This window comes from Triticum aestivum, chromosome 2D, assembly GCF_018294505.1.
Source record: "Triticum aestivum cultivar Chinese Spring chromosome 2D, IWGSC CS RefSeq v2.1, whole genome shotgun sequence".
Lineage (NCBI taxonomy): Eukaryota > Viridiplantae > Streptophyta > Magnoliopsida > Poales > Poaceae > Triticum > Triticum aestivum.
Window position 1 is genome coordinate 397,588,683 of NC_057799.1, and position 11,934 is coordinate 397,600,616.

The 11,934-nt window shown below is 45.4% G+C and overlaps 1 protein-coding gene across 1 annotated transcript; it reads right to left on the minus strand.

Annotated features, from left to right (window-relative positions):
• Nucleotides 1-723, minus strand: LOC123049413 (uncharacterized). The gene has a single exon (XM_044472332.1). It carries the CDS (start codon nucleotides 611-613, stop codon nucleotides 140-142), a length of 474 nt encoding a protein of 157 aa, XP_044328267.1. The 5' UTR covers nucleotides 614-723; the 3' UTR covers nucleotides 1-139.
• Nucleotides 724-11,934: the final 11,211 nt, after the last annotated feature.

The window sequence follows — 11,934 nt, forward strand, 5'->3', positions numbered from 1 at the left end:
TATCATGTGTGGATGTATATCCGTATATACACACACGTATTCAGTATTCCTTCCTCCAGCGTCATACAAGTACGTACAAGTGTACACCAATCGTGGCGTAAGAATCGCAACAAACTAACTGCTCTAGTAGTAGTACAAACTAAGCTACATCCACCACGGCGGCGCCGGTACTGCAAAGCGGACTGGCCTTGAAGCCAACGGCAGGGAACGACTTCTTGACGGGACCGACGCTGAGGGTGACGACCCCGCCGCCAACCTCGACGCCGGTGACGGGGATCCAGACGAACAGCACGCGCACGCGGACGCCCTCGAGCCCCGTGACCGCCCCGGGCGCCACGGACCCGGAGAGCTTGATGTCGTACAGGACGCGGTAGCCCCCGGCCTCAATCTCGCAGCCGTCGTCGAGGAAGAGCTCGAAGGAGCCGTCGGAGTGGAGGAGGTACCGCCGGGCGGTTTTCGGGAGGAGAGCGCGCGGGAGGCCGAATCGATCCATCAGCTCCGGCACGGTGGGAGGGTCGTAGGGCGCCGTCGAGGTGGAGCTAGCGAGGAGGTTCAGGCCGAGGAGGAGCAGGAGGAGGCGGCGGCTGGGGGCTGCGGCCGCCATGTTGACCATTGGGGGTCTTGCTTGTTCTTGGTTTCGGCTCTGGGCGTTTGTTGTTTCTCTCTCGACGGATGGATAGGAAAGTGCTACCGGCCAAGGGAGCTCTATTCTAGTTGGCCTTGGTTTGGGGAGGATGGTAATGCAAACATCGCCATTGCCTTTGCAGAATTTCATAATCTGTTCGAAAGAGCATCTACAGTGAGACTTTGCAAATCCGACCCCGCAAACGTCCTGGCGCGCCCGCGGACGGTGACCGGTCACCCCTCAAAAAAAGCATTCCACATCCGCATACCTCAAATTAGAAACCTCACATCTATATTATCACATGCAACGTGAAACCTAATCTACGCGGAGCTCGTCCGGTTCCGCTCCCCGCTCGCCCGGCTCCGCCCTGGCCATGTCCGGCGGCCGGTTGTGCTCCTCAGAATGTTGGGCCGTTCGCCGGCAAGGTAGGGTAGGGCATGGGACACGAGCTGGCTCACGGGACTCAAGGCCCCGCCGTCTCCCATGCCCTACTCTTCCTCGTCGGAGACCGGAACCCGAACGGTGCCGATGGATGTCAGATCGATGATGGATCCATTCGGGGACGAGCCGTAGACGTCCAGCACGATGCGGTTGCGGCGCCCGGATTGATACTCCATACAGGGTGCCGGAGAATGCGACTTTGCCTCGCCGATATCCGCCGCCGCGAGGCCTGCCGCCGCCTCCTGCGCCCGGTGCCTTGCACGGCGGGCACGCCGTGCCATGGCCTCGTCGGACGAGGCCCATGGTGGTTTGGGGAGGATAGAATCAAAAGGAGGAAGCTTGAAATATTCTTTTAGCTTCAGCGCAGGGTGGTAATGCAAACATCCCCATTGTCTTTGCAGAATTTTATAGTCTGTTCCTAATTAGCCAGCTACTTTTTCTACTGCGAACCAACCTGTGGTTAGATGGTTAGGAGGCATTGGTATCCGTGCCGACCAATCTCAAGATAATGTGTCGGCTCAGTCTCTCGTAGGTGATCATAGGAGTAGGATGTGCGTGTGCATTCATAGGAATGAGTGTATGCGCGTGTATATTAGCGCTTACGTCTATACCGTGTTAAAAAAAGCTAGACTTCTACCAATAATAAGTGCCACATGTGTGGCATGAAGCAATTCCGCCCTGACATTTTTTGAGGGTCTTTTTTTTAAACTGAGCTAGCTAAGTATAATACTGTAAAAAAGAAGATGTGTTTAATCTTCATGGCATCTAAAGCGTTTCCCATTAGAATTTGATCTCATTCAAATAAAGTTTTGATCCAGTGTATAAGAAAATCTGGTCGAAAATCTTAACAAATTGACCCCATTTATGAGGAAAACCAAACCAAATTACGCACAAGTAATAAGGGTGAAAGAAGGCCAGAAATATAGACGCTCACAACAAGGCACGACCTAACTAGCAGACAGAAGGACCATCACCACAAGAGACAAGAGTACACATAGGGTGTTGTCGAAGGATCACAATACCAAGACTGTACAAATAGCCGACATCACTAGCGTGCATACCGAACACTATGACAACAGGAACATCCCCAATCAACGAGTGCCATAGCATGACTGCATGTTCTGTTTAAAGGGGCAAGAATTCGAGAGATGCAAGCCCAGAGAGTACCATGAACACGAACCTTGACTGTGAGCTCTGCCACAGGAAATCAGAACGAGCGAGTGGGGGAGGCATCTTGTGTCATCACTGAGTAAAGATGAACCGAGACAATACCAAGAGTGCGAAGCTCACTGCAACACAGTGACTGCCATGAAAGGGTCTTGAGCAAGCAACACTAGGGATGTCACACCACACAATGGGCAGGGCCGGATGGATGGCAACAAAGGGTTCGGAAATGGCGCCTTTAGGAAGGTGAGCAACGTTCGTGGACGTCGTCGTTGATGACCCACAAGTATAGGGGATCAATCATAGTCCTTTCGATAAATAAGAGTGTCGAACCCAATGAGGAGCAGAAGAAAATGACAAGTGGTTTTCAGCAAGGTAATTTCCGCAAGCACTGAAATTGTCGGCAACGAGTAGTTTGATAGTAAGATAATTTGTAACGAGTAAGTAACGGTAACGGTAAATAAAGTGAAGCAAGGTAGCCCAATCCTTTTGTGGCAAAGGACATGCCAAAATGGTCTCTTATAATAAGCAAAGCGTTCTTGAGGGCACACGCGGATTTCATCTAGCCACTTTCATCATTTTGGTTTGATTTGCGTTCGCTACTTCGATAATTTAATATGTGGATGGACCGGTGCTTGGGTTTTGTTCTTACTTGAACAAACCTCCCGCTTATGATTAACCCCCTCGCAAGCATCCGCAACTACGAGAAAAGTATTAAGATAAAATCTAACCATAGCATTAAATATATGGATCCAAATCAGTCCCTTACAAAGTAGCGCATAAACTAGGGTTTAAGCTTCTGTCACTCTAGCAACCCATCATCTAATAACTACTCCATAATGCATTCCCTTAGGCCCAAAGATGGTGAAGTGCCATGTAGTCGACGTTCACATGACACCACTAAGGGAATCACAACATACATATCATAGAAATATCGAACACATATCAAATTCACATGATTACTTGCAACATAACTTCTCCCGTGGCCTCAAGAACAAAGGTAACTACTCACAAATGATATTCATGCTCAAGATCAGAGGGGTATTAAATAGCATAATGGATCTGAACATATAATCTTCCACCAAATAAACCATATAGTAATCAACTACAAGATATAATCAACACTACTAGTCACCCACAAGTACCAATCTGAGGTTCCCGCACAAAGATTGAACACAAGAGATGAACTAGGGTTTGAGATGAGATGGTGTTGTTGAAGATGTTGATGAAGATTGGCCTCCCAAAGATGAGAGGGTTGTTGGTGATGACGATGGCTTTGTTTTCCCCCTCCAGGAGGGAAGTTCCCCCGGCGGAATCGCTCCGCCGAAGGGCAAAAGTGCTCCTGCCCAAGTTCTGCCTCGAGATGGCGACGCTCTGTCCCAAAAGTCATCTCCTTATTTTTTCTAGGTCAAAAGACCTTATATACCAGAAGATGGGCACCGGAGGTGGGCTGGGCTGGCCACAACCCACCAGGGTGCGCCTGGGGGGCCTGGCGCACCCTGGTGTCTTGTGGTCACCAGGCGGCCCCCTCCGGTAGTTATTTACTCCAGTATTTTTATATATTACAAAATAATTCTTCGTAAATTTTCATCTCATTTGGAGATGTGCAGAATAGGTATCTCTGACGTAGCTTTTTCAGGTCCAGAATTCCAGCTGCCGGTATTCTCCCTCATTGTGTAAACCTTGCATATTATGAGAGAAAAGGCATTAGAATTACTCCATAAAGCATTATTAAGCATAAAAACATTATAAATAACGGTAGGAAAACATGATGCAAAATAGACGTATCAACTCCCCCAAGCTTAGACCTCGCTTGTCCTCAAGCGGAAGTCGATATCGAGAATCATGTCCACATGTTTAGAGAGAGAGAGAGAGGTGTCGATAAAAACAAAATATGGACATAGTAGCATCATGCTTATTATTATAACAGCAACAAACTTTATCATATAACTTCTTATGAACAAGTAACAATTCATCACTGAAGGAAATATGCCCTAGAGGCAATAATAAAGTTGTTATTTATATTTCCTTATATCATGATTAATGTTTATTATTCATGCTAGAATTGTATTAATCGGAAACTTGATACATGTGTGGATACATAGACAAAACACAGTGTCCCTAGTATGCCTCTACTAGACTAGCTCGTTAATCAAAGATGATTAAGTTTCCTAACCATAGACATGTGTTGTCATCTGATGAACGAGATCACATCATTAGGAGAATGATGTGATGGACAAGACCCATCCGTTAGCTTAGCATAATGATCGTTTAGTTTTATTGCTATTAGTTTCTTCATGTCATATAAATATTCCTTTGACTATGAGATTATGCAACCCCCGGATACCGGAGGAATACCTTGTGTGCTATCGAATGTTACAACGTAACTGGGTGATTATAAAGATGCTCTACAGGTATCTCCGAAGGTGTTTGTTGGGTTGGCATAGATCGAGATTAGGATTTGTCACTCCGAGTATCGGAGAGGTATCTTTGGGCCCTCTCAGTAATACACATCATGATAAGCCTTGCAAGCAATGCGATGAGTTAGTTGCGGGATGATGTATTACAGAACGAGTAAAGAGACTTGCCGGTAATGAGATTGAACTAGGTATGAAGATACCGACGATCGAATCTCGGGCAAGTAACATACCGATGACAAAGGGAATGACGTATGTTGTCACTACGGTTTGACCGATAAAGATCTTTGTAGAATATGTAGGAACCAATATGAGCATCCAGGTTCTGCTGTTGGTTTTTGACCGGAGATGTGTCTCGGTCATGTCTACATAGTTCTCCAACCCTTAGGGTATTACGCTTAACGTTCGATGACTATTTGTATTATGAGTTATGTGTTTTGGTGACCGAAGATTGTTTGGAGTCCCGGATGAGATCACAGACATGACGAGGAGTCTCAAAATGGTCGAGAGGTAAAGATTGATATATTGGATGATAGTATTGTTGGAAATATGCCCTAGAGGCAATAATAAATAGGTTATTATTATATTTCCTTGTTCATGATAATCGTTTATTATCCATGCTAGAATTGTATTGATAGGAAACTCAGATACATGTGTGGATACATAGACAACACCATGTCCCTAGTAAGCCTCTAGGAGACTAGCTCGTTGATCAATAGATGGTTACGGTTTCCTGACCATGGACATTGGATGTCGTTGATAACGGGATCACATCATTAGGAGAATGATGTGATGGACAAGACCCAATCCTAAGCCTAGCACAAGATCGTGTAGTTCGTTTGCTCAGAGCTTTTCTAATGTCAAGTATCACTTCCTTAGACCATGAGATTGTGCAACTCCCGGATACCGTAGGAATGCTTTGGGTGTGCCAAACGTCACAACGTAACTGGGTGGCTATAAAGGTGCACTACGGGTATCTCCGAAAGTGTCTGTTGGGTTGGCACGAATCGAGACTGGGATTTGTCACTCCGTGTAAACGGAGAGGTATCTCTGGGCCCACTCGGTAGGACATCATCATTATGTGCACAATGTGACCAAGGAGTTGATCACGGGATGATGTGAGTTACGGAACGAGTAAAGAGACTTGCCGGTAACGAGATTGAACAAGGTATAGGGATACCGACGATCGAATCTCGGGCAAGTAACATACCGATGGACAAAGGGAATTGAATACGGGATTGATTGAATCCCCGACATCGTGGTTCATCCGATGAGATCATCGTGGAACATGTGGGAGCCAACATGGGTATCCAGATCCCGCTGTTGGTTATTGACCGGAGAACGTCTCGGTCATGTCTGCATGGTTCCCGAACCCGTAGGGTCTACACACTTAAGGTTCGATGACGCTAGGGTTATAGGGAAAGCATGTACGTGGTTACCGAATGTTGTTCGGAGTCCCGGATGAGATCCCGGACGTCACGAGGAGTTCCGGAATGGTCCGGAGGTAAAGATTTATATATGGAAAGTTGTTGTTCGGGTTCCGGGAAAAGTTCGGGTTTTTTCGGTATTGTACCGGGAAGCTTCCAGAAGATTCCGGAGGATTCCGGAGGGGTCCGGAGGTCCGGAAAATGTTCCACCACGTCCAATACAGTAGCATGGGCTGTAAGGGGGCGCCCTAGCCTTAATGGGCCAGGGGACCAGCCCCCCAAGGCCCATGCGCATGGGAGAGGGGAAACCCTAAGGGGGAGGGCCTCCACTTGACTTGGGAGGCACTCCTCCCCCCTTTGGCCGCCCCCCAAGCCCCATCTAGGGCTAGCCGCACCCCTTGAGGGGGGAAACCCTAGATGGGGGCGCAGCCCTCCCCCTCCCCTATATATATTGAGGTTTTGGGCTGCCATAGACATGAGAACGTCTCCTTTTGGTGCAGCCCTACCCCTCTCCCTCCTCCTCCTCTCCCGCGGTGCTTGGCGAAGCCCTGCGGGATTGCCACGCTCCTCCACCACCACCATGCCGTCGTGTTGCTGCTGGATGGAGTCTTCCCAACCTCTCCCTCTCTCCTTGCTGGATCAAGGCGTGGGAGACGTCACCGGGCTGCACGTGTGTTGAACGCGGAGGCACCGTACTTTCGGTGCTTAGATCGGAATCAACCGCGATCTGAATCGCTACGAGTACGACTCCCTCATCCGCGTTCTTGCAACGCTTCCGCATCGCGATCTACAAGGGTATGTAGATTCACTCCCCTTCCCCTCGTTGCTAGATTACTCCATAGATTGATCTTGGTGATGCGTAGAAAATTTTGAATTTCTGCTACGTTCCCCAACAGTGGCATCATGAGCCAGGTCTATGCGTAGTTTCTATGCACGAGTAGAACACAAAGTAGTTGTGGGCGTTGATGTTGCCAATTCTTCTTGCCGCTACTAGTCTTATCTTGTTTCGGCGGCATTGTGGGATGAAGCGGCCCGGACCGACCTTACACGTACGCTTACGTGAGACAGGTTCCACCGACTGACATGCACTAGATGCATAAGGTGGCTAGCGGGTGTCTGTCTCTCCTACTTTAGTCGGAACGGATTCGATGAAAAGGGTCCTTATGAAGGGTAAATAGAAATTGGCAAATCACGTTGTGGTCATACGTAGGTAAGAAACGTTCTTGCTAGAAACCTACAAACCACGTAAAAACTTGCAACAACAATTAGAGGACGTCTAACTTGTTTTTGCAGCATGTGCCTATGTGATGTGATATGGCCAGAAGATGTGATGAATGATATATGTGATGTATGAGATTGATCATATTCTTGTAATAAGAATCACGACTTGCATGTCGATGAGAATGACAACCGGCAGGAGCCATAGGAGTTGTCTTTATTATTTTGTATGACCTGCGTGTCATTGAATAACGCCATGTAAGTTACTTTACTTTATTGCTAAGCGCGTTAGCCATAGAAGTAGAAGTAACCGTTGGCGTGACAACTTCAAGAAGACACAATGATGGAGATCATGATGATGGAGATCATGGTGTCATGCCGGTGACAAAGATGATCATGGTGCCCCGAAGATGGAGATCAAAGGAGCATAATGATATTGGCCATATCATGTCACTATTTGATTGCATGTGATGTTTATCATGTTTTGCATCTTATTTGCTTAGAACGACGGTAGCAAGTAGGATGATCCCTTATAATAATTTCAAGAAAGTGTTCACCCTAACTGTGCACCGTTGCGAAGGTTCGTCGTTTCGAAGCACCACGTGATGATCGGGTGTGATAGATTCTTACGTTCGAATACAACGGGTGTTGACGAGCCTAGCATGTACAGACATGGCCTCGGCACACACGCAATACACTTAGGTTGACTTGACGAGCCTAGCATGTACAGACATGGCCTCGGAACACGGAGGACCGAAAGGTCGAGCATGAGTCGTATAGAAGATACGATCAACATGGAGATGTTCACCGATCTTGACTAGTCCGTCTCACGTGATGATCGGACACGGCCTAGTTGAACTCGGATCATGTTTCACTTAGATGACTAGAGGGATGTCTATCTGAGTGGGAGTTCATAATCAGATGAACTTCATTATCATGAACATAGTCAAAAAGGTATTTGCAAATTATGTCATAGCTTGCGCTTTAAGTTCTACTGGTTTAGATATGTTCCTAGAGAAAATTTAGTTGAAAGTTGGTAGTAGCAATTATGCGGACTGGGTCCGTAAACTGAGGATTGTCCTCATTGCTGCACAGAAGGCTTATGTCCTTAATGCACCGCTCGGTGTGCTGAACCTCAGCGTCGTCTGTAGATGTTGCGAAACATCTGACATACACGTTTTGATAACTACGTGATAGTTCAGTGCGGTTTAGAATTGTGGCACCCAAGACGTTTTTGAAACGTCGCAGAACATGTGAGATGTTCCGAAGACTGAAATTGGGATTTCAGACTAGTGCCCACGTCAAGAGGTATGAGACCTCTGACAAGTTTCTTAAGCCTGCAAACTAAGGGAGAAAAGCTCAATCGTTGAGCATGTGCTCAGATTGTCTGAGTGCCACAATCGCTTGAATCGAGTGGGAGTTGATCTCCCAGATGAGATAGTGATGGTTCTCCATAGTCACTGCCACCAAGCTAGTAGAGCTTCGTGATGAACTATAACATATCAGGGATAGTTATGATGAATCCTTGAGCTATTCGCGATGTTTGACACCGCAAAAGTAGAAATCAAGAAGGAGCATCAATTGTTGATGGTTAGTAAAACCACTAGTTTAAGAAGGGCAAGGGCAAAAGGGATACTTCATGAAACAACAAGTCATTTGCTGCTCTAGTGAAGAATCCCAAGGTTGAACCCAAACCCGAGACTAAGTGCTTCTGTAATGAGGGGAACGGTCACTGAAGCAGTACTACCCTAGATACTCGGTAGATGAGAAGGCGGGCAAGGTCGACAGAAGTATATTGGATATACATTATATGAATGTGTACTTTACTAGCACTCCCAGCAGCACCAGGGTATTAAATACCGGTTCGGTTGCTAAGTGTTAGTAACTCGAAATAAAAGCTGCGGAATAAATGGAGACTAGCTAAAGGTGAGATGACGATATGTGTTGGAAGTGTTTCCAAGGTTGATGTGATCAAGCATCGCATGCTCCCTCTACCATCGAGATTGGTGTTAAACCTAAATAATTGTTATTTGGTGTTTGCGTTGAGCATAAACATGATTGGATTATGTTTATCGCAATACGGTTATTCATTTAAGGAGAATAATGGTTACTCTGTTTATTTGAATAATACCTTCAATGGTCTTGCACCTAAAATGAATCTCGATCGTAGTGATACACATGTTCGTGCCAAAAAGATAGTAATGATAGTTCCACATACTTGTGGCACTGCCATTTGAGTCATATTGGTATAGAACGCATGAAGAAGCTCCATCTAGATGGATCTTTGGACTCACTCGTTTTTGAAAAGATTGAGACATGCGAACCATGTCTATTGGTATATATGCATGAAGAAACTCCATGAAGATGGATCGTTTCGACTCACTTGATTTTGAATCACTTGAGACATGCGAATCATACCACATGGGCAAGATGACTGAAAGTCCTCGTTTTCAGTAAGATGGAACAAGAGAGCAACTTATTGGAAGTAATACATTTTGATGTATGCAGTCCAATGAGTGCTGAGGCATGCAATGGATATCGTTATGTTCTTACTTCACAGATGATTTGAGTAGATGCTGAGTGTATTTACTTGATGAAACACTAGTCTGAATTATTGAAAGGTTCAAGTAATTTCAGAGTGAAGTTGAAGATCGTCGTAACAAGAGGATAAAATGTCTGTGATATGATCATAGAGATGAGTATCTGAGATACGAGTTTGGCACACAATTAAGACATTGTGGAAAGTGTTTCACAATTAATACCGCCTGGAACACCATAGTGTGATGGTGTGTCCGAACATCATAACTGCACCCTATTGGATATGGTGCATACCATGATGTTTCTTATCAAATTACCACTATCGTTTATGGGTTAGGCATTAGAGACAACCGCATTCACTTTAAAAGGGGCACCACGCAATTCCGTTGAGACGACACCATTTAGAGAAACCTAAGTTGTCGTTTCTTAAAAGTTTGGAGCTGCGAAGCTTATGTGAAAAAGTTTCAGGCTGATAAGCTCGAACCCAAAGCGGATAAATACATCTTCATAGAAAACCCAAAACAGTTGGGTATACCTCCTATTTCAGATCTGGAAGCAAAAGTAATTGTTTCTAGAAACGAGTCCTTTCTCGAGGAAAAGTTTCTCTCGAAAGAATTGAGTGGGAGGATGGTGGAGACTTGATAAGTTTATAGAACCGTCACTTCAACTAGTGTGTAGCAGGGCACGGGAAGTTGTTCCTATGGCACCTACACCAATTGAAGTGGAAGCTTATGATAGTGATCATGAAACTTCAGATCAAGTCACTACCAAACCTCGTAGGACGACGAGGATGCGTGCTACTTCAGAGTGGTACGTGATCCTGTCTGAGATATCATGTTGTTGGACAACACTGAACCTACGAGCTATGGAGAAGCGATGGTGGGCCCATATTCCGACAAATGGTTAGAAGCCATAAAATCCGAGAGGATCCATGTATGAAAACAAAGTATAGACTTTGAGAGTACTGCTTGATGGTCGTAAGGCCATTGAGATAAATGGATCTTTAAGAAGAAGACGGACAAGGACGGTAATGTTGCCGTCTATGAAGCTCGACTTGTGGCAAAGAGTATTTCCACAAGTTCAAGGAGTTGACTACGATGAGATTTTCTCATCCGTAGCGGTGCTTAAGTCCGTCGGAATCATGTTAGCATTATCTGCATTTGTGAAATCTAGCAGATGGATGTCAAAACAAGTTTCCTTACCAGTTTTCGTAAGGAAAGGTTGTATGTGATACAATCAGAAAGTTTTTGTCGATCCTAAGGATGCTAAAAGGTATGCTAGCTCCAGCGATCCTTCCATGGATTAGAGCAAGCATCTCGGAGTCAGAATATACACTTTGATGGAGTGATCAAAGTTTTTGGGTTTATACAAAGTTTGTTAGAAACTTGTATTTACAATAAAGTGAGTGGGAGCGCTACAACATTTCTGATAAGTATATGTGAATGACATATTGTTGATCCGAAATGATGTAAAATTTCTGGAAAGCATAAAGGGTTGTTTGAAAGGAGTTTTCAAAGGAAGACCTGGATAAAAGCTACTTACATATTGGGCATCAAGATCTATAGAGATAGATCAAGATGCCCGATGATACTTTCAAAGAACGCACACCTTGACATGATTTTGAAAGAGTTCAAAATAGATCAGCAAAGAAGAAGTTCCTGGCTGTGTTACAAGGTGTGAGTATTGAGTAAGACTCAAGACCTGACCACAGCATAAGAGAGAGAAAGGACGAAGGTCGTCCCCTATGCTTTAGATGTAGGCTCTACAGTATGCTATGCTGTGTACCGCACATGAAGTGTGCCTTGCCATGAGTTGGTCAAGGGGTACAATAGTGATCCGGGAATGGATCACATGACAGCGGTCGAACTTATCCTTAGTATCTAGTGGACTAAGGAATTTTCTCGATTATGGAGGTGAAAAGGAGTTCGTCGTAAAGGGTTACGTCGATGCGAACTTTGACACTAATCCGGATGACTCTGAGTAGTAAACCGGATTCGTATAGTAGAGCAATTATTTGAAATGGCTCCAAATAGCGCGTGGTAGCATCCACAAAGATGACATAGATATTCGTAAAGCACACACGGATCTGAAAGGTTCAGACCCG

Coding starts and splice junctions, on each gene's coding strand:
- LOC123049413 (XM_044472332.1), bottom strand. CDS start 613: ATGGTCAACATGGCGGCCGCAGCCCCCAGCCGCCGCCTCCTCCTGCTC.